This window comes from Coregonus clupeaformis, chromosome 40 (assembly GCF_020615455.1).
Source record: "Coregonus clupeaformis isolate EN_2021a chromosome 40, ASM2061545v1, whole genome shotgun sequence".
Classification (NCBI taxonomy): Eukaryota; Metazoa; Chordata; class Actinopteri; order Salmoniformes; family Salmonidae; genus Coregonus; species Coregonus clupeaformis.
Window position 1 is genome coordinate 24,096,341 of NC_059231.1, and position 26,407 is coordinate 24,122,747.

The 26,407-nt window shown below is 42.1% G+C and overlaps 2 protein-coding genes across 3 annotated transcripts in view; one reads left to right on the forward strand and one right to left on the reverse strand.

Moving 5' to 3' along the window:
• The window catches only part of LOC121571632 (Na(+)/H(+) exchange regulatory cofactor NHE-RF3-like), a 10,940-nt gene extending 2,068 nt beyond the window's left edge, over positions 1-8,872 (reverse strand). The window contains exons 1-7 of one of the 2 annotated variants that reach the window (XM_041883211.2): positions 8,851-8,872; positions 5,698-5,907; positions 5,170-5,392; positions 3,190-3,326; positions 1,629-1,824; positions 1,186-1,382; positions 335-544 (exon numbers count right to left, since the gene is read on the reverse strand). In XM_041883211.2, the coding sequence (XP_041739145.2) occupies positions 335-544; positions 1,186-1,382; positions 1,629-1,824; positions 3,190-3,326; positions 5,170-5,392; positions 5,698-5,904 (1,170 nt within the window). In that variant the 5' untranslated portion in view covers positions 5,905-5,907; positions 8,851-8,872. Of the gene's footprint in view, positions 1-334; positions 545-1,185; positions 1,383-1,628; positions 1,825-3,189; positions 3,327-5,169; positions 5,393-5,697; positions 5,908-7,366; positions 7,460-8,850 lie in introns of those variants that run through there. The other variant, XM_041883210.2, reaches the window with a different exon arrangement.
• A 6,453-nt stretch (positions 8,873-15,325) lies between these two features.
• LOC121571631 (cholecystokinin receptor-like) overlaps positions 15,326-26,407 on the forward strand; it is a 40,677-nt gene continuing 29,595 nt past the window's right edge. The window contains exons 1-2 of the mRNA XM_041883209.1: positions 15,326-15,419; positions 15,653-15,815. Coding sequence (XP_041739143.1) covers positions 15,653-15,815 — 163 coding nt within the window. The 5' untranslated portion in view covers positions 15,326-15,419. The remainder of the gene's footprint in view (positions 15,420-15,652; positions 15,816-26,407) is intronic.

The window sequence follows — 26,407 nt, forward strand, 5'->3', positions numbered from 1 at the left end:
CACTAATGCTCTTGTGGCTGAATGGAAGCAAGTCCCCGCAGCAATGTTCCAACATCTAGTGGAAAGCCTTACCAGAAGAGTAGAGGCTGTTATAGCAGCAAGGGGGACCAACTCCATATTAATGCCCATGATTTTGGAATGAGATGTTCGACGAGCAGGTGTCCACATACTTTTGGTCATGTAGTGTATGAAATTGAGGTTAGCATGTGCTTTGTTCCCTTGATCTTTCCCATATCTGATTGACAGTCTTGTATAGTTCATGTATTTGGGATGCATTCTCTTGTCCGTTTGGCTACCCATTGGATATAGTAGGTGCTCTGTACATTGTACTTACTTCTTTGATGTACTGGCCACAGACCCCCTGGATACCGTTGAGGTGGAAGCCGTACCCGGCGGAGGTCTTCTCCATCTTACACAGCTTGAGGAGGGCTGTGGTAACTGGGGCTGGGGGAAGGGCTGGGACGCACTCTGGGTAGCTAGGTGGAGGGCTCGCTGGAAGGAGGTATCCCATCTCTTCCAAGTAGAAAAGAGGAGACACGCCTCCCTGTGGAATATCACAATTAATCTCAGACCTACATCTCAATCCCCACTGTAGTCTTCTTCACTGCCCCCCTGTCTCTCTGGCCACTTCCTGAGGCTGTAATATATGCTATGATAGTTACCAGGAAATGACCCCCCTCAAGGCCCCTCAGCCTTGAAGTTTTTCAACAGTTTTTCAACAAAGGGCAAAAATGTAGCGCAGTGGATTTAAGCGCAAAAACTTTATAAAAGGCATCTGGTAAATTAATCCAATAACACACATACTTTTATATCTTAAATGATATAATTGTGAAGCCTGTACGAAATAGCTTTGTGATTGAAAATGAAAAGCACTCAACAAATGTAATTTAATAGTATTATTAAAAGATTAGGCGACATTATCCGGAATTAAAGTGGAAGAGGCGGTTACTTTCACAGGGTATTCAAAATGTTTCTCAGAGTACTCATCAGGATCAGCTCCCCCCTCTCATTCATTATAATCCAAAGGACAAAACTGATCCTAGATCAGCACTCCTACTCTGAGACACTTTGTGAATATGGGCCCAGATTTGTAGGCCTATGTGCTTTAGCTAACTCCTTTGACTGTCATTTTAAATACATTTATTTCCTAAATCCAACAGGAAAGATTTCTCCCAGACAACTCACCATCTTGTAGAGCGTGTAAGTGTCTTCATCGACCACCAGGAGGCAGCACTTGTTGCCACACTGCCTGATCCTGTCCACCACCTGCTCATGGCTGCAGCTGTCCACTTCCTCTCCCTCCACGGCAACCAGTCTGTCCATCTCCTTTAGTCCCGCCCTATCAGCTGGGCTGCCCCTGTCAATGTCCTTGATGAAGTGTCCTGCAGGTAGGACGATATTTACAGTAGATGTTGTTATTGTGTAAAATGATGCAGACTGATGGCTATTGTTGTTGGTGAATAGTCTAATAGTGATGATCCTATGTGGCTATTAGTAGATGTGTTGTTATAAGGGATTAATAGATTCTGAAAAGGCATTATAACCACATCTTAATGCATTATAACGGTTGGCTTTAAGTAAAGTGTAACCAAGTTTTCAAAATTCACCCACCACACAAGCACACACACCTGTCTTGTTAGGCTCGGCCTTAAGGAAGTATCCATAGCCGTCTGATCCTTTGACCAAGTCTACAATGCGTGGCTTCAGTGGGAGGAACTTCACTGTGGCTAGCCCCGCACCTAGCCTGATGTGTTTGTTCTTGTAGAACTTGTCTGTGTCTTCGTCCACCAGTAGAAACATGATTCTGCCGCCTGATGCCTTGACCTGACAGAGGTCACAACAGGGACTCTTTAAGGATGGTGCAATGTTAAAGAATGTTCAGATAGAAATGAATTGTGAAGAATAGACATGTAGAATAAAGACTCGTTATGACATACAGTACCAGTCAAAAGTTTGGACACCTACTCATTCAAGGGTTTTTCTTTATTTTTACTATTTTCTACATTGTAGAATAATAGTGAAGACATCAAAGCTATGAAATAACACATATGGAATCATGTAGTAACCAAAAAAGTGTTAAACAAATCAAAATATATTTTATATTTGAGATTCTTCAAATAGCCACTTCTTTGCCTTTATGACAGCTTTGAATGAGTAGGTGTGTCCAAACGTTTGACTGGTAGTGTATCTTTCCTTAACTTGACCGATCACATTTGTTTCTGCCCTCAAGGCAAAGCTGCCCTTAGAACAAAGATGGAATCAGGAAAACTCTGATTTGCCAAATTATCATTGTCCCAACTCCTGCATTCTGAGTGAGTCCACATCACTAAGGAATTGTCATGGTCCACACACACCAACACAGTCGTGAAGAGGGCATGACAATGCCTCTTCCCTGGTCAGGAGGCTGAAAAGATTTGGCATGGGCCCTGGGCCCTCAGATCATCAAAAGGTTCTACAGCTACACAATTGAGAGCATCTTGACTGGCTGCATCACCGCTTGGTATGGCAACTGCTTGGCATTCGACCGCAAGGCGCCACAGAGGGTAGTGCGTATGGCCCATTACATCACTGTAGACGAGCTCCATGCCATCCAGGACCTCTATACCAGGCGGTGTCAGAAGGCCCTAAAAAGACTCCAGCCACCCAAGTCAGACTGTTCTCTCTGCTACCGCACGGCAAGCGGTACCTATGCACCAAGTCTGGAACCAACAGGACCCTGAACAGCTTCTACACCCAAGCCATAAGACTGCTAAATAGTTAATCCAGGTAGCTATTGGTTAACTATTTAACTATCTGCATTGACCCTTTTTGTATTAGCTGTTTTGACTCATCACATACGCTGCTGTTACTCTTTATCTATCCTGTTGCCTAGTCACTTTTTCCCTACCTATACCTCAATTACCTCGTACCCCTGCACATCGACTCGGTCCTGGTACCCTGTGTATATAGCCAAGTTATTGTTACTCATTGTGTATTTATTCCTTATTATTTTTCTATTTCTCTTTTTCTTTCTCTGCATTGGGAAGGCCCCGTAAGAATTTCACTGTTAGTCTACTCCTGTTGTTTACAAAGTATGTGACAAATAACATTTGATTTGAACATAATGTGTTGACAGGCTATAGAATAAAATGACAGATATTGAACTTAAAGTTTACCACAGAGTAGTGTAAATATGGGGTGAATTCTGACCTTCTCTACTATCTGGTCATGAGTGGCATTCTCCATGTTCTCCCCATTGACCTCTATCAGACGGTCGTTGGCCTTGACCCCTGCCCTCTCGGCCACACCCCCTGGGGTCACCTCTGCCATGAACATGCCCACCTCACCTGGGACAGGAAATGGAGGAAAGAAAATGTAGTTTAAAACAGAATCACAATCCTAAATTCATTATCATTGGATATGCAAAAGACATTCAATACAGTATGTTCATTAATTTGTATCCCTTATTTTACCAGGTAAGTTGACATATTATAATTTACAGCAACAACCTAGGGAATAGTTACAGGGGAGAGGAATGAGCCAATTGGAAGCTGGGAATGATTAGGTGGCCATGATGGTCAGACTGGGAACTTAGCTAGAACACCAGGGTTTACACCCCTACTCTTACGATAAGTGCCATGGGATCTTTAGTGGCTACAGATAGTCAGGACACCCATTTTAACGTCCCATCTGAAAGACGGCACCCTACACAGGGCAATGTCCCCAATCACTGCTCTGGGGAATTGGGATATATACACTACCGTTCAAAAGTTTGGGGTCACTTAGAAATGTCCTTGTTTTCAAAAGAAAAGCAATTATCAAATTGATCAGAAATACAGTGTAGACATTGTTAATGTTGTAAATGGCTATTGTAGCTGGAAACAGCTGATTTTTTAAAATGGAATATCTACATAGGTGTACAGAAGCCCATTATCAGCAACCATCAGTCCTGTGTTCCAATGGCACGTTGTGTTTGCTAATCCAAGTTTATCATTTTAAAAGGCTAATTGATCATTAGAAAACCCTTTTGCAATTATGTTGCAAAGAAAAAGCCATATCTCAGACTGGCCAATAAAAAGAAAAGATTAAGATGGGCAAAAGAACACAGACACTGGGCTTTTTCTTTGCAACTCTGCCTAGAAGGTCAGCATCCCGGAGTCGCCTCTTCACTGTTGATGTTGAGACTGGTGTTTTGCGGGTACTATTTAATGAAGCTGCCAGTTGAAGACCTGTGAGGCGTCTGTTTCTCAAACTAGACACTAATGTATTTGTCCTCTTGCTCAGTTGTGCACCGGGGCCTCCCACTCCTCTTTCTATTCTGGTTAGAGACAGTTTGCGCTGTTCTGTGAAGGGAGTAGTACACAGCGTTGTACGAGATCTTCAGTTTCTTGGCAATTTCTCGCAAGAATAGACTGACGCGTTTCAGAAGAAAGTTATTTGTTTCTGGCCATTTTGAGCCTGTAATCGAACTCACAATTGCTGATGCTCCAGATACTCAACTAGTCTCAAGAAGGCCAGTTTTATTGCTTATTTAATCAGCACAACAGTTTTCAGCTGTGCTAACATACTTGCAAAAAGGTTTTCTAATGATCAATTAGCCTTTTAAAATGATAAACTTGGATTAGCAAACACAACGTGCCATTGGAACACAGGACTGATGGTTGCTGATAATAGGCCTCTGTACGCCTATGTAGATATTCCATTAAAAATCTTCAGTTTCTACAATAGCCATTTACAACATTAACAATGTCTACACTGTATTTCTGATCAATTTGATGTTATTTTAATGGACCAAAAAATTGCTTTTCTTTTGAAAACAAGGACATTTCTAAGTGACCCCAAACTTTTGAACAGTAGTGTATTATTTTTTTACTTGGGGAAACAGTACCTCCTACTGGCCCTCCAACGCCACTTCCAGCAGCATCTGGTCTCCCAGCCAGGGATTGACCAGGACCAACCCTGCTTAGCTTCATAGGGAAGCCAGCAGTGGGTTGCAGAGTGTTATGCTGCTGGCTATTAAAAGCCCACACCATGCAAGACAATGATAATGTGTTTATTTCTTGCTTGATCAACAAGCAAAACAATTTAATCCGAGATGACAATAATTGCTGTGTGTCTTATTAGCCGTATCACACACAGTCAAATAAATAACCAAAGAGATTGTGTGTGTGTGTGCCCCACCCCTCTCACCTTTGACAGAGCGCAAAGAGAAGCCGTAGCCCCCGCTGGACTTGGCCAGGTAGCAGAGTTTCGGTTTGGGTGCCTCTCCTGCCACTCCGTTTATGGTGGGCTGGGTGGGTTTGGGGTGAGGGTCAGACAGGTCCACCCCCTCAGTCTTGGCCTGCTTGTAGGACGCCACATCCAGAACATGGAAGGTGATGGATACACCACTCTCCTTCACCAGGTCCACCACCTAACCCAGGACACACAGCACAAAAAGATGGGACAAAGCATGGTATGTTGCTACAGCAATACTTATAGCTTTATAGTTATTTAGTAATTCCACATTTACCAAACCCAAACTGGTACCCTACTCCAGGCACTTTACATGACTTGATAGGTGTGAACAATATCAGAGGATAAGGTTATTACCATACTATAACCTTACTATTACTATATTGCTTACACCTGTATAATTTCAATACAATAAAAGTGGGAGAAGCTAGGGGTTCATGTGGAATTGGACAGCTGCTAGCCCTGTCATCTCCCCCTCCTCACCCGTGAGTGGTCCATTTCGTCCACATAGGTTCCGTTGACCCGGAGGATGCGGTCGCCATCCTTCAAACCCGCCAGCTCGGCCGGCCCACCCATCTCCAGGTTCCTGAGCAGGTGACCATCCTCGCCTTGCTCCACCCTCAGTAAGAAGCCAAAGCTATGACCTGGCTTCTTACTCAGAACTATCACCCTGGGCTTGTACCCAGCCATGTCCTACAACAGACATCACAGGGTAAGAACACAACACGCCACACCACACCACACACTGGTGCGCACAGTCACCCTCTATTTTTACCCAGCCATATCCTGCAATACAGACAAGTGTGAGAATGCTTACACACACAAACTTTCCTTCTCCTCCCTACAAAACCTTTTTTCTCCTCCCTAAACCTAACCTCCCGTGTGTAGCAGTGGTAAACCCGATTTTATCTAATCTCAATGTCCTAAACCTCCCACACTGTCAGACTTGCCAAATGACATCAATAACGCAATGTGCTGTAAAACATAGCTATTCTGTAGCAACTCATAGGTACATACTGTACAGTAACTACACCCTCAGATAAATTGAAGTCAATCAGGTGTGGAGTGGAACAATTGCACAACATAAATCTGGTATAGGAATTTAGATATAAACATAGAGATATAAAATACTTGATTTTCCGTAGAGATAAGAGACATAGACATGTATCACTGTGGGGTTGTGCTGAAGGCCATGGGTCATTGATTACACGGATTGATACTTTACTGACAGATCTCTGGAGTGTATTCTGCCGATCATTATGGGTGAATCCCTAACTCATGCACACGTGCACACACACACCAAGATCTACACTCTTGAAGACCTTTGTTTGAATATTTTAGCAAAGTGCTGACAGCTCCAGAATAAGTTTAACCTGCTATGCCAACTCTCCCATGGCCGCGAGCAGGGTGTTAATGGTTAACGGCAGCCAGGGCCAGCTGAAGGTGCGAAGGGCTCTTTTAACTTGAATTTGTGAACTTTGACCCCCAAATAAAGAATGTCAACATAGGAATCCTTATAATGTATATTACACTGTTATCACAGAGAGAAAGAAAGACGTGACGGACGTGTGTGTGTTAAGGCGTAAGTGTAGTGTAAGTCTGTGTGTGGTGGTGTGCTGATATTGATCCGTTCCTGCAGTTTGCTAATCTATTTCCAACTGATAGATTATAATAAACACTGTAATATGTAAAATTGTATTATTTAATCAATTTCATAGTCACTGTAGATTGCTGTGTTTAGGGAGATTGTCTCCTGGAAGAAGATGCAGTCCTCAAGTCCTATAAGCTAGCCCAATATGACAATTGCAAGGAAACTCCATCTACATTTGGGAAGAAACCTTGAGTGGAACCATGATGCTATTTAGAGGGATGATATCCCATTAGTTTGAATCCTCATCAAAGTGTGGGGGTACGTGTCACGTAGTAACCCTAAAGTCTCACTCCTGTAGCGTTATATGGAAATGCTCTATCCACTGCTCCTATATCTCTGTTCTTTCTCTATATCAATTACACTCTTACTGAAAACACCTGCCATTACCCGCCACAAATAAGATAACCAGTACATGCAATATCAAAATACTGAGCAAATAGTAGAATTTACCATGTTAATAAATATGGCATTCATTAGAGAAACAGTAGAACATTCACTCACCTGCTCCTGTCTCTACTCCCAGTCCAAAAGAGGAGCTCACCTAATCCTCAGGTGTTATCTCGATCTCTATCTGTCTTCCCCTTTCTCTCTCTCTCTCTCTCTCTCTCTCTCTCTCTCTCTCTCTCTCTCTCTCTCTCTCTGACTTTGACAGTCCAAAGGTGGACCTAAAGGCTGAGCTATTTAACAGTGTTTCTTGGGAGATGCATGTCTGAACAGACCTGTCCACATAACCCTTTAAAACCACTGTCCCAATCACAACCCAGTCATCTGTTCAGATGGTCAGAGGTGACAGAAAATGGTGGAGAAAGCTACTTTCACTGTCAAGGATCAAGGCTTGGCAACGTAATGCAACGTTAATGGGAGCAAAGACTGGCTGACTGTGGGCATATTACCTGGATGGAAGAATTGCGTGTTTTATTATGGAAATTGACTTTATCTGTGGGATAGTCTGCCCGTATAGTACAGTTTATCTCCATAGATTATGGAATTATATGAAGATGAGGTGTATCAGAACAAACCAAGCCACCAATATGAGGTGTGTCACACCCATCTTATGAATGGCTGAGGCCAAATGTAGTATATTTGAATACATTTTGTGTGAATAGGTAACTTGAAACTATAGTGTTTACTGCATATTTATACTGAATAAAAATATAAATGCAACATGTAAAGTGTTGGTCCCATGTTTCATGAGCTGAAATAAAAGGTACCAGAAATGTTCCATACGCACAGAAAGCTTATTTCTCTCAAATGTTGTGCACAAATTTGTTTACATCCCTGTTAGTTAGCATTTCTCCTTTGCAAAGATAATCTTTCCACCTGACAGGTGTGGCATATCAAGAAGATGATTAAACAGCATGATCATTACACAGGTGCACCTTGTGCAGGGGACAATAATATTAGATGACTCATTCGGAGTACTATTTTCTAAATTTCACATACTAAATAATGTAAGTTTTTAGCATACAATTTAGTACGCTAGTATGAGTGTTCGGACAGGGCCAGTGTTTCATGTTATGGTTGATTGATCTATGAAGAATGTGTTATTGTCAGTAGAGCCAGTTTGGTACTACTACTAGGGCTTCAGCCTCGCTGTTAAGAGCGTTGGACCAATAACCGAAAGGTCCCTGGTTCGAATCCCTGAGCCGACTAGGTGAAAAATCTGTCTGTGACTTTGAGCAAAGCACTTAACCCAAATTGTTCTGCATAATATTGTCTGCTAAAATCTAAATGGTGTGATCTGGTTGGATGAAGCTGTTCCAGTCTCTGAGGACAGTATAAAAGTCATGAATCCACTCATGTCTGTCTGTCTTTTGGTAACTATAAAGCCAGACACACAGCTTGTCCAATGATATCTAGATGCATCTAAACTCCGTTATCGGTATGACAAAGTACAATCTTTGACAATTGAGTTTAGGGTTGGGGTTAAAGATTGAAACGTGAATTTGCGGGACTGTTACAATCTGACTTGGACCAATACATACCTAGAGGCTGGTAATCTGGGTCCATGTAACAGAGGTTTGTGAAGATTCCCCCAACTGATCTCTGCCACCTGCTGTCAAGACAGAGGAGAAGATTAAAACATATTCACCCATTTTGTAAGACAACTGCAAGCCAGAAAACGAATTGGTTGTAGTTCTATAGGATTAAAGACAATGAGACAGTGATGATGAGAGTGGGAGAGAAACAACAAGTGTGTGTATGTGCGTTTGTGTGTGTGTGTGTCATACACAGATACGTGTGTTATTGTGTGTGTTTGTGTTGATTAGGTCAGAGACAGAGAGTCTGCTGCCCAGGTCAGCATTCACTCAACCATTAGTCAAATCTGAAGTGACTTGTTGTCTGTATCATGCAGGTCTGATCCACACACACACACACACACACACACACACACACAGCTGGGTGAGAGATGAGGCCCCAGATGCAGGTGTGTGTCCCTGGGGTAAACCGTAGAGACAGGATGGAGCGTTGTGCAGCCAGGGAGAGAGATAGAGAGATGACCCTCTGTCCAGGCAGGTACTCACCAGGGGACTGGAGCTGTGTTTGGACAGATTGATGTGAGGGGCACCGGACAGGACAGGAGCCATGCAGGGCCAGGAGACATAGTGTCTGAGAGAGACAGAGATCCTCTTCAGCTTGAGCAAACACTACTGTCTGACTAATTTCTCTGTGTGTGTGTGTGTGTGGATCAGACCTGCATGGTTCAAATACTATTTCAAATACAGTGGGGGAAAAAAGTATTTAGTCAGCCACCAATTGTGCAAGTTCTCCCACTTAAAATAGGTACACGTCAACTATGACAGACAAAATGAGAAAGAAAATTCCAGAAAATCACATTGTAGGATTTTTAATGAATTTATTTGCAAATTATGGTGGAAAATAAGTATTTGGTCAATAACAAAAGTTTCTCAATACTTTGTTATATACCCTTTGTTGGCAATGACACAGGTCAAACGTTTTCTGTAAGTCTTCACAAGGTTTTCACACACTGTTGCTGGTATTTTGGCCCATTTCTCCATGCAGATCTCCTCTAGAGCAGTGATGTTTTGGGGCTGTCGCTGGGCAACACGGACTTTCAACTCCCTCCAAAGATTTTCTATGGGGTTGAGATCTGGAGACTGGCTAGGCCACTCCAGGACCTTGAAATGCTTCTTACGAAGCCACTCCTTCGTTGCCCGGGCAGTGTGTTTGGGATCATTGTCATGCTGAAAGACCCAGCCACGTTTCATCTTCAATGCCCTTGCTGATGGAAGGAGGTTTTCACTCAAAATCTCACGATACATGGCCCCATTCATTCTTTCCTTTACACGGATCAGTCGTCCTGGTCCCTTTGCAGAAAAACAGCCCCAAAGCATGATGTTTCCACCCCCATGCTTCACAGTAGGTATGGTGTTCTTTGGATGCAACTCAGCATTCTTTGTCCTCCAAACACGATGAGTTGAGTTTTTACCAAAAAGTTCTATTTTGGTTTCATCTGACCATATGCCATTCTCCCAATCCTCTTCTGGATCATCCAAATGCACTCTAGCAAACTTCAGACGGGCCTGGACATGTACTGGCTTAAGCAGGGGGACACGTCTGGTACTGCAGGATTTGAGTCCCTGGCGGCGTAGTGTGTTACTGATGGTAGGCTTTGTTACTTTGGTCCCAGCTCTCTGCAGGTCATTCACTAGGTCCCCCCGTGTGGTTCTGGGATTTTTGCTCACCGTTCTTGTGGTAATTTTGACCCCACGGGGTGAGATCTTTGCGTGGAGCCCCAGATCGAGGGAGATTATCAGTGGTCTTGTATGTCTTCCATTTCCTAATAATTGCTCCCACAGTTGATTTCTTCAAACCAAGCTGCTTACCTATTGCAGATTCAGTCTTCCCAGCCTGGTGCAGGTCTACAATTTTGTTTCTGGTGTCCTTTGACAGCTCTTTGGTCTTGGCCATAGTGGAGTTTGGAGTGTGACTGTTTGAGGTTGTGGACAGGTGTCTTTTATACTGATAACAAGTTCAAACAGGTGCCATTAATACAGGTAACGAGTGGAGGACAGAGGAGCCTCTTAAAGAAGAAGTTACAGGTCTGTGAGAGCCAGAAATCTTGCTTGTTTGTAGGTGACCAAATACTTATTTTCCACCATAATTTGCAAATAAATTCATTAAAAATCCTACAATGTGATGTTCTGGATTTCTTTTTCTCAATTTGTCTGTCATAGTTTACGTGTATCTATGATGAAAATTACAGGCCTCTCTCATCTTTTTAAGTGGGAGAACTTGCACAATTGGTGGCTGACTAAATACTTTTTTTCCCCACTGTATCTAAATTACTTTCACATACATTTCGAAGTAAGTATTCAGATACGTTTTATTTGGAAAGACAAGTAGTTTAATATTGGAATACATTTGTAGTGGTCCTCTGTAGCTCAGCTGGTAGAGCACGGCGCCTGTAACGCTAAGGTAGTGGGTTCGATCCCCGGGACCACCCATACACAAAACATTTATGCACGTATGACTGTATGTCGCTTTGGATAAAAGCGTCTGCTAAATGTCATATTATTTATTATTTATATTTGGAAATATACTTGGAAAGTATTGGCATGTATTTTAAAATACACTCCCAGGCATTTAACCCAGGTATTTCAAAATATATTTTTTAATAAGTATTTGAAAATACTTTCAAATAGTAGGCAATTTATAGGAAATTATTTGAAAATACTGTCAAATACTTCCAATAGAAGTAGATTCCGGCCACATTATCTGAAATACTCAAATATGGATGTAGGATGAGGATCCTAACTTCATCACCCTGTTGCAGGATAACTTTCCTGCAATGCAGGACATTTTACAATGGTAGTGTATTTGAAATTTAAAAAGGCTTCTGAAGTTTGTAATCTCCACTTTGAAATGTCAGCCTTGTTTTTCCCTTACAAAAATGTCTATTAATTATAAATCACATTTCCTGTTGCTTCAGGATTATTTCCCTGATGTAGGATCTTAATTTGAGCCAGTTTGCTACATCTGTACACAAAAAATAAGTATTTAAATAACAAATCATTTGAACCCAGGTCTGGTGTGAATACAGACATCAAGTCATCTCAGATTCGACCAATGGTTGAGTGGGTGTGTTTTTGTGTCAGATACAGGGTTCCTTTTCTGCTATATTGACTCATTGTCTTGGTACTAAGTTGGTACTAGTCCCCTGTAGCTCAGTTGGTAGAGCATGGCGCTTGCAACGCCAGGGTTGTGGGTTCGTTTCCCACGGGGGGCCATTATGAAAAAAATGTATGCACTCACTAACTAAGTCGCTCTGGATAAGAGCATCTGCTAAATTACTAAAAATGTACAACTTTAAAAGCACAACTTCACTCCAGTTGGATGTGTGTCTGATATTAGGTGGATCTATTCTACACATTGCACTCACGCTCTATCAGAGCAACCTTTCACCATGCTCTAGTTATCAGTGTTACACCATTTGGAGTTATTACTGTTACACCGTCCGGGTGTAATCAACATGTCATCCCAGAGAGAGACCATGATGAATAACACTCCTCCCAGCAGCTAGCAGTTCTCTCTCTCTCTCTCTCTCATCTGATTGGCACTTTCATTGGCTTGTTTAGGTGGGTAATTGGATCTGCAGATCTCTGCCTGCTTACTTCCATGAGGAAAATATGTAAGTAATAATATGTTTTAGCTAATACGAAAATTGTTTGTTTTTGTAATTCTAATCTATGGAATACAAAACGTGTGTATGGGTAGGCCCATGTCCTTGATGGGAAAAACATTGTGTGGTTGATAGGCTACATGCATTTCACATGTGAAATCACAATCATCAGCTAGGTTTCGATCTAATTTGCGACAGATTTTAATGTGAATATTCTAAAATCTGCATAAAACAATATGCGCATTTTCCATCATACTGAGTTTTTGCTGTTGAAAGGCTGTGTATGATGACGTGGTAAACATAAAAATAACTATTGCGGTTAAATTCCCACGTACCGTATGAATACAAGTAGATGGGTTTCCTTCATATTATAAACTGTTGCTTTATATAGCTAATGTGCGCACTCTGGTCTTGGCACGTGTGCTGTAGCCGAAACCTCGCAGATACACTTTATATACAAAGGTATGTGGACACCCCTTCAAATTAGTGGATTAGGCTATTTCAGCCACACCCGTTACTGACAGGTGTATAAAATCGAGCACACCGCCATGCAATCTCCATAGACAAACATTGGCAGTAGAATGGCCTTACTGAAGAGATCAATGACTTTCAACATGGCACCGTCATAGGATGCCACCTTTCCAGCAAGTCAGTTCGTCAAATTTCTGCCCTGCTAGAGCTGCCCCGGTCAACTGTAAGTGCTGTTATTGTGAAGGGGAAACGTCTAGGAACAACAATGTCTCAGCCGCGAAGTGGTAGGCAACATAAGCTCACAGAATGGGACCACCGAGTGCTGAAGCGCGTAGCTCGTAACAATCGTCTGTCCTCGGTTGCAACACTCATGAGTTCCAACCTGCCTCTGGAAGCAATGTCAGCACATGTTCGTCGGGAGCTTCATGAAATGGGTTTCCATCGCCGAGCAGCCGCATACAAGCCTAAGATCACCATGCGCAATGGCAAGCGTCGGCTGGAGTGGTGTAAAGCTCGCCGCCATTGGACTCTGGAGCAGTGGAAACGCGTTCTCTGGAGTGATGAATCACGCTTCACTATCTGGCAGTCCAACAGACTAATCTGGGTTTGGCAGATGCCAGGAGAATGCTACCTACCCCAATGCATAGTGCCAACTGTAAAGTTTGGTGGAGGAGGAATAATGGTCTGGGGCTGTTTTTCATGGTTTGGGCTAGGCCCCTTAGTTTCAGTTAAGGGAAATCTTAAACCTACAGCATACAATGACATTCTAGACGTTTCTGTGCTTCCAACTTTGTGGCAACAGTTTGGGGAAGGCCCTTTCCTGTTTCAGCATAACAATGCCCCTGTGCACAAAGTGAGGTCCATACAGAAATGGTTTGTCGAGATCGGTGTGGAAGATCTTGACTGTTCTGCCCTGACCTCAACCCTATCGAACACCTTTGGGATGAATTGGAACGCCGACTGCGAGCCAGTCCTAATCACCCAACATCAGTGCCCAACCTCACTAATGCTCTTGTGGCTGAATGGAAGCAAGTCCCCGCAGCAATGTTCCAACATCTAGTGGAAAGCCTTCTCAGAAGAGTGGAGGCTGTTATAGCAGCAAAAGGGGGACCAACTCCATATTAATGCCCATGATTTTGGAATGCGATGTTTGACGAGCAGGTGTCCACATACTTTTGGTCATGTAGTGTACATACAGTGCGGGTAGGCTACCTACATTATGAGATTATTATGGATATTGTCAAACGGCAGCCAAGCATCATCATGTCACCAGAATAAGATCCTCGATATTTAATGGAAAGGAGCATCAAGCTCATCACCTTGCACATTCACCACCCTGTGAAGTTCATCATAATTTATTTAATCTGTAAACTAATAAACTGCAAGCTTTCCCGAGTCGTAGTGGGAGGACCCAACTGTTACCCCACACAACATATCATTGCGTGACTCTAAGTTTACTTCGATATGGTGGTTATTATATCAATATTTGCGCATAAAGGCGTTTCCACCTCCATACCTCCACCTGTCACCTAGGTTGATACATTGCTCTGTTTTCATTTATAAAGCCCTTTTACAAAAATTCCCACAGTGCCTAACATCTTTACTAAACTTTAGACATGGGAGTTACCACACCAGTCTCAGGGATGGTTACCTCTGGGAATTCCTTTGGTCTCTTCTGAGTTAGGTAAATCAGCTTTAAGTTTTATTTCACCTTATATGTGGAACAATCTTCAAAATGTTCTTAAATGTGATATTTTGGTGCTTCTAGGGCAATTCAGAAGGCTGTTTGAGGACCTTATTACTGATGAATGTGTTTATTTTTTATGACCATGTTATTCTTTCTTTCTGCTTGCATTTTGTTGAAGTGTGTATTTTCTGTAATTTATGTAATTCAGGGCTCATCTGTAAAAGAGACATTGGTCTCAGTATGACTGCCTGATCAAATAAAGGTTAAATAAAATAAAATAAATTGGGAGATTATTAGATCTACATGTAAATAATAATGGTCTATAGATCTCTTGAAGTCATACAGTAGAAGTCGATCGTAATAACCGAGGCCCTGCAACAATGAACGTTCTAAACTGCTTTCTCATTTTGTAGGCTTACTCCAATTGTTATTATACTGATCTTGTAAAATCATTGTGGGTTATTTGCGCACCACATGAGGGCGCCAATGGAGCACTCAGTTGGACCTGCCATTCATAACTTTGTACCCCAGAGGACCGTTGTCCCACACCCCCAACAGCGTGCCCGTAAACAGACCCAACGACCAATCCCCCCGCTCCCCCCACCTCCCATGCACTGAGCCTTTCCCCATATTACCACGCTTCTCTCTCTGCGCTCAGTCCGAACCGCAGTCACTCCAACCAACGGGCGAGGCGTAGCGGCACGGCGGGGTCTCCAAACTTCCCGCGGTGCAGTGATTCTCTCAACTCCGGGGTGAACCCACACTGGCAACTGACAACTTCAAGGATACCGTGAATGTGTTTATTAGGAAATATAAATTGGAAAATCTACAGACAAATATATAATTTAGTTGGAATATTTTTGGAAAGATTTAGGCTACTTACACATATTTTTAGGATTTCTATGGACTCAGTCATATGACCACAGCAAATGCTCACGAGCAATAATATAATGAGTACTTTTTACCTTTTTCTTTAACCCTCAAGATGGATTTACAAACCCTGAACGAGACCTCTGTGTTCTTGGAGTGTGTGGGAGCGCAAGGCGCTGCGTCAAACGGAACGGCGAACGCCAGCCTGGAACTCACAAACATCACCACCTGTGGAAACGCGTACGTGGTCCTCAAACCGCAACATGTCAAACAGAAAGGTGAGGAGCCGGGCCACCTATATTTATTTTTATTCAAAACCTAAATGAAATGAACAAATACGACAAAAATGACACACAAGCCAAAGCATTTTCAACAAGCTGACACAAAACCCAATACACCATAGCATACATTCCAACAGCAATAGGCGCTCAAACTACGGATTCCTTCATATTTCGTTCATCATTATTCCAAATACCGGAGACAATTTTTGTTTTTTAAACAAAGTTAATCTCAACAGGTAAATTCGAAGTGCAAATAGTCTAAACATTTTACCATTATTATATTTTATAATTTCATTTAATAACAAATCGAATTATTTATAGAATAATAATTGGTTGCCAATTAATACAATTTCAAAGGGCTGGAACATCATGTTTTGATTGCAGTAATCAGTGTCCCATATCTTTCTAAGAATTGCATGACAACCGAGTCAACCCTAGCGCAGATGCGTAGGTTTTTCACAAATTAATTACAATAACTTTTCATATAGGCCTAGTGTGCGTGTGCCCGGCCGCGTATGTGCCGCCCTCGACTAATAAATATGGGGGCAGCAGAGAAAGCAACAGCGCATTACGCATTCATGTATCCAACCTGGCCACAATTCAATCCAATGCCAGAATCTATACCAATTCACACTTATTCAGAAATTCTTACGCTTGGGAATATTTACATTTTAGTCATTTAGCAGACGCTCTTATCCAGAGCGACTTACAGTTAGTGAATACATATTATTATTATTTTTTAAATATATATACTGGCCCCCCGTGGGAATCGAACCCACAACCCTGGCGTTGCAAACGCCATGCTCTATCAACTGAGCTACATCCCTGCCGGCCATTCCCTCCCCTACCCTGGACGACGCTGGGCCAATTGTGCGCCGCCCATGAGTCTCCCGGTCGCGGCCGGCTGCGACAGAGCCTGGATTCGAACCAGGATCTGTAGTGGCACAAAGTAGCTCCTTCCCAAGCTTATTTTAATCTGTTGTTCACAGCTAGAGCTGTGTGTGTGTGTGTGTGTGTGTGTGTGTGTGTGTGTGTGTGTGTGTGTGTGTGTGTGTGTGTGTGTGTGTGTGTGTGTGTGTGTGTGTGTGTGTGTGTGTGTGTGTGTGTGTGTGTGTGACCATCTCTCAGATCAGTCATGGACAGATATTCCACTGTGGAGAGACATTTGATATCCAGAGAAATGTGCCAAAGAGGGCATTCTCTTCCAGCTTCTCTCCTTCTGTCAGTGATTGATTTTGATATGCTCATACCATAATAAAAATCAACTCTGACTGCCAATGAGAAACGGGCTGATGTCAGGTGTCAGAAAATGTAATCGAAGAAATGACACTAACATGGAAAAAGCGTGGGGTGATACAAAACAATTATCATTACAATCCAATTATCGTCAGGACATGATTGAGGTTTCTTGTCAAACAGGAGCGGGAGTGAATCGTACAACGCGCCAACCTGTGTAGAATAGAGACACAGCCTGAGGGGAGATGGGAACGTAAGTCAGAAATTAGTCTTGGGTAGCAGAATGTTAGCTTTTTATTTGTCTCAAAATGGTTTATATCTACCCTCTTAAATATAAAGGTGCAAATTGGACCCAAGTAAGGTTCTTGAAAGCGATTGTATGTATGGTCTCTGAAGAACCATAAATGGAATGGTTCTTTGAAGAACCATACAAAAATGCGCAGGTACAAAAATATTGAGATGAACTTGTCGCACGCCAAACATATGCATGTTTCCCGGTATAAATCAGACTTCTAAAACTGTGCGCGCGTGAAGGAGCCTCCATTCACATTTTAATGGTGACAATAAAGCACTTTATTTGCTGTATAATTTGGAACTATTGGAATTATTAGGCCACGGCATGCAAAAGACGAATTGTTGTTCAATATTTAGTTTATCAATAGATTATTGGGTTTGTATGATCTGCCTTGATATAGGCTCTGAGATTAAATAGGCAATAGGCACGCACAGCGATACTGTAGCCTACCCATAATGTAAAATATTTGACATAAGCTACCGAATGTTTAAATCATTAACAATACTTTATGCTGTATCTGGAAAATGACTATGGCAAATTGCCGTGGGCCTGTCAGCAGAACGTTTGAATTCAAAAATGTTTTACATTTTCCCCCAAACTACATTTTTTGATGGACTGCCAGCGAATTCTGAAACATTGTAGGGCAGGCTACTAAAAAAATGCAATTACAGTATTTACAGTTCTATTTTTGTTCTACTTTACTTTTTTATATATATAGTACTACTGATATTCATTACTGCATTGTTGGGAAAGAGCAAGTAAGAAAGGCATTTCACTGTACTTGTGCACGTGACAATAAAAACTTGAAACTTGATACATAGGCCTACTTCAATGTAAAATATAAACTGTTAAATTCGACTGTATACGGATATTATAAACCGCGCTGCCTATGATATTGCAAAACTTCAAATATATCAAACCTATCTATTTACTAGGCTACAAGGTCCAATTAAATGAGAGATGCACATGGTAATTTGTTATAGTGCTCATTCGGGAATATGAACCCATCAAAGCCAGAAAAGGTGAGGAACATACTGTATTCTGCAATGGTTATGAAAATAAAAGAAATGGGAAAAATATTTGTGTCTAATCTTCAGGCCTGCAAATCACATTATGCTGGCAAAGTGTTTAATTCCTATTGGAATCCAGCCAGAGTGGGCATATCCAACATTTTGAATTTTAGTCACCCACAACCTGCATTCAGAATGACTGCCATGGTTGGGAAGACTAAGATCTGAGACTACCTTAAACATCTAAACTGGAACAACCCTTTCAGTAATGGGTGCAATAAGTCCAAGATTGGAATTGTTTAGAAAAATGTATGTTATTTATATTTCAGTAGCATAAGATTAATTAATCAATCAATGTACAAAACATACTTATTGAAACAAACAATAAAAAAAAAAACCTGCAGTAAAGAAAAATATTATGATGATTGGTGTGGTTAAACTCTGGTTATTATTAACACCAACACCAGGATTCTTTTACACCACTGTGTGTTAATGTAACTACATTTATGTCATTTAGCAGACACTCTTATCCAGAGCGACTTACAGGAGCAATTAGGGTTAAGTGCCTTGCTCAAGGGCACATCAACAGATTTTTCACCTAGTCGGCTCAGGGATTCAAACCAGTGACCTTTCGGTTACTAGCTCAGTGCTCTTAACCGCTAGGCTACCTGCCGCCCTTGACTCTTTACAGTGTTCATTTAACTCTTGATTCAACACACAACATTTGACACTAAAAAATCAACACTAGTTAACACTGGCTAATTTGCTGTGTGTTATGAAAGGGACACATCTGCAGGCTTCCATACATTTCAAGAACCTTTTAGAATTCTGAAGAACCGTGGATGCCACGTCAATAAGCCCACACTTACCTCAATGGTTCTTTATCGGGCAAGAGTTCTCCAAGGAACCTTAAGAGCTGAGGAATAACCATTTAAGAACCTTATTTTTTTTCTGTGTATTCAGTCTTGATACCAGCCTGTAGGATACTGGTCCATACCACACCTTGTGTTCCTTTCTGTAGTGGTCTGTGTGTGTGTGTCTGCGTGTGTGGAGTGGTGCGGTGGGTTGTTGTGTGTGTGTGTGTTTGACCAGCGCTCTGTCAACAGCAGCAGCTGGTACAACTGAGGCTACAGAGGGAAAGGGGAGAGTTTTGAGCCCTTCATGTACAGTGGGGGGAAAAAGTATTTAGTCAGCCACCAATTGTGCAAGTTCTCCCACTTAAAAAGATGAGAGAGGCCTGTAATTTTCATCATAGGTACACGTCAACTATGACAGACAAATTGAGATTTTTTTTCTCCAGAAAATCACATTGTAGGATTTTTAATGAATTTATTTGCAAATTATGGTGGAAAATAAGTATTTGGTCACCTACAAACAAGCAAGATTTCTGGCTCTCACAGACCTGTAACTTCTTCTTTAAGAGGCTCCTCTGTCCTCCACTCGTTACCTTTATTAATGGCACCTGTTTTAACTTGTTATCAGTATAAAAGACACCTGTCCACAACCTCAAACAGTCACACTCCAAACTCCACTATGGCCAAGACCAAAGAGCTGTCAAAGGACACCATAAACAACATTGTAGACCTGCACCAGGCTGGGAAGACTGAATCTGCAATAGGTAAGCAGCTTGGTTTGAAGAAATCAACTGTGGGAGCAATTATTAGGAAATGGAAGACATACAAGACCACTGATAATCTCCCTCGATCTGGGGCTCCACGCAACATCTCACCCCGTGGGGTCAAAATGATCACAAGAACGGTGAGCAAAAATCCCAGAACCACACGGGGGGACCTAGTGAATGACCTGCAGAGAGCTGGGACCAAAGTAACAAAGCCTACCATCAGTAACACACTACGCCGCCAGGGACTCAAATCCTGCAGTGCCAGACGTGTCCCCCTGCTTAAGCCAGTACATGTCCAGGCCCATCTGAAGTTTGCTAGAGTGCATTTGGATGATCCAGAAGAGGATTGGGAGAATGTCATATGGTCAGATGAAACCAAAATATAACTTTTTGGTAAAAACTCAACTCGTCGTGTTTGGAGGACAAAGAATGCTGAGTTGCATCCAAATAACACCATACCTACTGTGAAGCATGGGGGTGGAAACATCATGCTTTGGGGCTGTTTTTCTGCAAAGGGACCAGGACGATTGATCCGTGTATAGGAAAGAATGAATGGGGCCATATATCGTGAGATTTTGAGTGAAAACCTCCTTCCATCAGCAAGGGCATTGAAGATGAAACGTTGCTGGGTCTTTCAGCATGACAATGATCCCAAACACACCGCCCGGGCAACGAAGGAGTGGCTTCGTAAGAAGCATTTCAAGGTCCTGGAGTGGCCTAGCCAGTCTCCAGATCTCAACCCCATAGAAAATCTTTGGAGGGAGTTGAAAGTCCGTGTTGCCCAGCGACAGCCCCAAAACATCACTGCTCTAGAGGATATCTGCATGGAGGAATGGGCCAAAATACCAGCAACAGTGTGTGAAAACCTTGTGAAGACTTACAGAAAACGTTTGACCTGTGTCATTGCCAACAAAGGGTATATAACAAAGTATTGAGAAACTTTTGTTATTGACCAAATACTTATTTTCCACCATAATTTGCAAATAAATTCATAAAAAATCCTACAATGTGATTTTCTGGAGAAAAAAAATCTATTTTTGTCTGTCATAGTTGACGTGTACCTATGATGAAAATTACAGGCCTCTCTCATCTTTTTAAGTGGGATAACTTACACAATTGGTGGCTGACTAAATACTTTTTTTCCCCACTGTATGTAACAAATGCTATATTTCAACAAGCTCTCACGGTCTAACTGCAGAATCCGATGTTTGTCCATAAACATCAAATGTCGAAGGTTAAGTATAGGCATTCATTCTGAATGGTTAAGTTAAGGGTTAAGGATTGGGATAGGGTTAAAACAAAAACAACTCCACGGTTAAGTTTTGGCATGAATTTCGAATGGTTAAGTTAAGGGTTAAGAAACAAGTGCCTAGCACTGAGATTGAACACGCGACCCTCAGAGCCGAAACTCGCGGCTTACGCCCATATGCCATCCCTGTCCACTAATCTGGACCGACGTCGAATTTTGCAGTGGATCTTGAGTGACCTGGCTATATATTTAGCATACCCCTCGGGATCTGCCACTGCCACAAGTTCCAACTGGACCACACAGACATTATCTCACACTGATGAGGACTGTGACCGCAGCTGCTGCCATCATCTATAGTCACTTAGTCACTTAGTCACCCTAACAGTTGCTCACATTCTCACTCACACACTAATTTCTCAGTCTGTCCCTCTGTTTCTATCACTCTCTCTCTGTCCCTGTGTGTTTTGCTCCATACAAAGTATTTATAGAGCAGTAGACTGATACAGACATACAGTGCTTCTGGTTGAATCACATATAGAGGGTTGAGTGATTTCATAGCAAGCCAAGCCTCCATGACCAGAGGACTATCGGTTCAGCTCTAACGGATTCAGACTGCCTACACCAGCTTCACTGTCAGCGCTCTACTCATTGTAAAACAGACGGCCATACCTGATTTTGAACTATTTTTCACAGGGCTGGGATCGATTCCATTTCAATTCCATCACTTCAGTTGACAAATTGAAATTCACTTCGATTGCCAAGCACCCTTTGTTTTCAAATCGGATTAAAAAATAAATACATTTAAATTCATTTTGTGAATCGATGCAGTTGAAATGTAGTTGACCCTGGTTTGTGTTAAGGTAAAGCCTGCCAGTATGCATGACTGTAGACTGCATGGGGTATCATGTCAAGAGACGTGACCCCCGACAAGTCATCTGACACGGCTATGGCACACACAGCAACTCCGGTCATCTGGCAATCTCTCTCACTAGCCGCAGTACATCACTACATACAATATAACAGTGTTATACTGCTCATAATGTGATATTATCTCTTATGAAAGTACTTGACAGTTGACACCTGTCATATCATGCTTATGACATTGTAAAGTAGGTTGGATGATGGACGATCACTGTGGTACAAGTTTTATTAAACTAATAAAACCTCTCCCAGTGGAAAGTGGCTGATACCCCCGTGCACTCATATTGATAGTTTAATTAAAGAATAATGTTTATTCTTATGCCCCATCGTGCAGTATAGTGGTAATAGGGTGGACGTGACAAGCGGTGCCAAAGACAGGCTATCAGTCACAAGAAGAATCCCTGTGTCCCAAATGGCACCCTATTCCCTATATATTGCTCTATGGGCAAGTAGTGCACTGTGTAAGAATAGGGTGCCATTTGAGACTCAGATTTTGTATCTGTAAGATATTGGCACAATACCTCCAGGTTTCTTTCTCATTATTTTTCTCTTGCCCATACTCCATCATTCTCTTTCACACTTTCTTGCTCTCATTCATTTTCTGTCTCATTCTTCCTTGATTCCCCTCTCTCTCACACACGTGCACAATTATTATATGTCTCTCTGTCTCTCTGTCTCTGTCTCTGTCTCTCTCTCTCTCTTTCTCTGTCTCTCTCTCTCACTTGCTCAACCCCCTCTCTTTCACACACATTGCTCAAGTTCTGCTGTAGTGCTCAATCACATCACTGTGCCGCACTGCAAGCCAGTAATTTATAGGCAGCTAATTCACAAGTAAGTTACTGTATTTCATATTGCAGTATACCTACTGTCATCTTAATACAGTATCAAAGCAAGTACTGTGTAGTGACACACAGTACAATACCATAAATTGACTGTGTTATACTGTAAAAAATGCTTCTGGGGATTGTATTTTAGAGTATTTTACTGTTATTACAGGGGATAGGTGCAAGCAGGTTGGCTGTTAGGTAATATGTTTACACAGTACAGCATATCACTGAATATTTTGTGTTTTATATCACTTGCACTTCTAGAGGCCTTAAAGGCTTTCAAACTGGCAGCGACTACAGGGCAAAACAGACCAAAAGGACATGGCAAAATGCTCAACCATTAAAGCTTTAAGACTTGCTGCCACTCCAGTCTGTCCCCTATACATTTTAAATTGATGGGACATTATAACCACAAATTAGTTAAATTGGTACAGCCTTCTCACAAACTGGTGCAACAAATATAGTCACTTAAAAGGCACGCCTCAAAATATGTTAATGAGCCAGATACAACAATACCGTGCACCCACTAGTGGTCAGAAAGTGTGGCGCTCCAAAAATACGGTATGGTACGGTATTCTGTGGGGTGGAATTACAGTACCAATCGAAATACAGCAATTGTTTTCCCGCCCACAACATTCTCCCACAATGCACCATCATTTACAGTATCAATGTTTCACATTATTTTACTGTTGATAAAACCGAAAATGACAGTTTTACATTACAGTGTACCTCCCTAATAGATATATGTTGTTTTTATGTGTTCAGCAGGTGGAGGGGACAACATTCCATCTCCCTCACTGGCTGAAAGTGTCTATTTAAGTAGCACTTTGGCTTAGAGGAGACCGATATTACATTTACTGTGGTAGATTAGCCATTAGCTATAACATTTCTGTGTATCTTACTCTCTGAGGAGAAACTGTCTTTTCTTCAGCTGAGGCCAACTGCGCATCTGGGTCACGGCACCACTGTTACGGATGTCACGTTGCTTGCTTAGCGAGTACCACTCCGCCCCCCAATTCGGCTTATACCTGGCTTAAACTCGGGACCTCTGCTTTGCTAACACACGTGGCCGCCCTCCTTGACAAGGTTTGAGCCATCCAAATGATACTAATTGGATGGCTCCATCCGCTACATTTCAAGATAGCTGTGGAGTGAGCTTACAGTACATTCTTAACTCCGTTACATTTGCACAGTGTGATGAGGGTGAAAAGAGCAAATTGGGAACTAAACAAAGGAACTCACAGCCTTATAGCCTTAGTAGCTGCAGTACAGTGACATTATCAGGTGTTCATGCAAAGATATCTCACATAAAACACAGAAAAAAGCATTAAAACAGTATACATTATGTTAGGAGAGAAACAGCTCATTTTAAAATACTGATGTGTCGTTGAAATTCATAATTTATTCAACCACACGTTTCACAGTAATGCTAATGATTAGTTGAACCATGCAGATGTTCAAATTTTATCCTGTAATTTTTTCTTTACCATTTAAAACTGTTTTGCCAACACTTCCTTCTCAAGAGTCACTACACTAAGTTCCGCCAGCACTTAATTGTCTGATAAAATTTTAAGCAGAAGCAGCTGGGTATGTGTGTGTGTGTGTGTTCTGTATGTGTGTGTAAGTTAGCATGTGTCCTATGTGTGCGCAATGGTGTTGTTTAGTGTGTGTAGGTGTTTGTGTGATTCTAACGAAGCAGACTCAGTGGGCGTCATGTTTATACCACTGTGAACAAGTATGCAGAGGGATTTCGTTTTTTACCCCACCTCTAAACAATCACAACTACTTTCTCTGCTTATGTAGCCTTCTGCTACCCTGTTCCCTGCTGACTGTGTAAGCTAAGCACACTGTGAAAGATATCTGTGCAGTGCGGCTCTGCATGGTCAATCCGACATCTGTAGTGGCCGTACAGCATTTACTGTGATATGGCCTCTGCAGAAGTCAGTGCATTCATACTTCTTGCACTTCACGGAGCATGAACACGATGGTGTTCTCCATTTTGCTCTACAACCCCCACAAGTGTCACAGGACACATTTGAAGGTAACCCATACAAACAAATGGAAGTATGGAGGTCGTTTTGTGGCAACAAAAAGAAGGGGTGAAATATGTGTCCAAAAAAACTAAAATATTTCCTGAGCTTTATTACAGTGGGGAAAAAAAGTATTTAGTCAGCCACCAATTGTGCAAGTTCTCCCACTTAAAAAGATGAGAGAGGCCTGTAATTTTCATCATAGGTACACGTAAACTATGACAGACAAAATGAGAATTATTTTCTCCAGAAAATCACATTGTAGGATTTTAAATGAATTTATTTGCAAATGATGGTGGAAAATAAGTATTTGGTTAATAACAAAAGTTTCTCAATGCTTTGTTATATACCCTTTGTTGGCAATGACACAGGTCAATCGTTTTCTGTAAGTCTTCACAAGGTTTTCAAACACTGTTGCTGGTATTTTGGCCCATTCCTCCATGCAGATCTCCTCTAGAGCAGTGATGTTTTGGGGCTGTCGCTGGGCAACACGGACTTTCAACTCCCTCCAAAGATTTTCTATGGGGTTGAGATCTGGAGACTGGCTAGGCCACTCCAGGACCTTGAAATGCTTCTTACGAAGCCACTCCTTCGTTGCCCGGGCGGTGTGTTTGGGATCATTGTCATGCTGAAAGACCCAGCCACGTTTCATCTTCAATGCCCTTGCTGATGGAAGGAGGTTTTCACTCAAAATCTCACGATACATGGCCCCATTCATTCTTTCCTTTACACGGATCAGTCGTCCTGGTCCCTTTGCAGAAAAACAGCCCCAAAGCATTATGTTTCCACCCCCATGCTTCACAGTAGGTATGGTGTTATTTGGATGCAACTCAGCATTCTTTGTCCTCCAAACACGACGAGTTGAGTTTTTACCAAAAAGTTCTATTTTGGTTTCATCTGACCATATGACATTCTCCCAATCCTCTTCTGGATCATCCAAATGCACTCTAGCAAACTTCAGATGGGCCTGGACATGTACTGGCTTAAGCAGGGGGGACACGTCTGGCACTGCAGGATTTGAGTCCCTGGCGGCGTAGTGTGTTACTGATGGTAGGCTTTGTTACTTTGGTCCCAGCTCTCTGCAGGTCATTCACTAGGTCCCCCGTGTGGTTCTGGGATTTTTGCTCACCGTTCTTGTGATCATTTTGACCCCACGGGGTGAGATCTTGCGTGGAGCCCCAGATCGAGGGAGATTATCAGTGGTCTTGTATGTCTTCCATTTCCTAATAATTGCTCCCACAGTTGATTTCTTCAAACCAAGCTGCTTACCTATTGCAGATTCAGTCTTCCCAGCCTGGTGCAGGTCTACAATGTTGTTTCTGGTGTCCTTTGACAGCTCTTTCATCTTGGCCATAGTGGAGTTTGGAGTGTGACTGTTTGAGGTTGTGGACAGGTGTCTT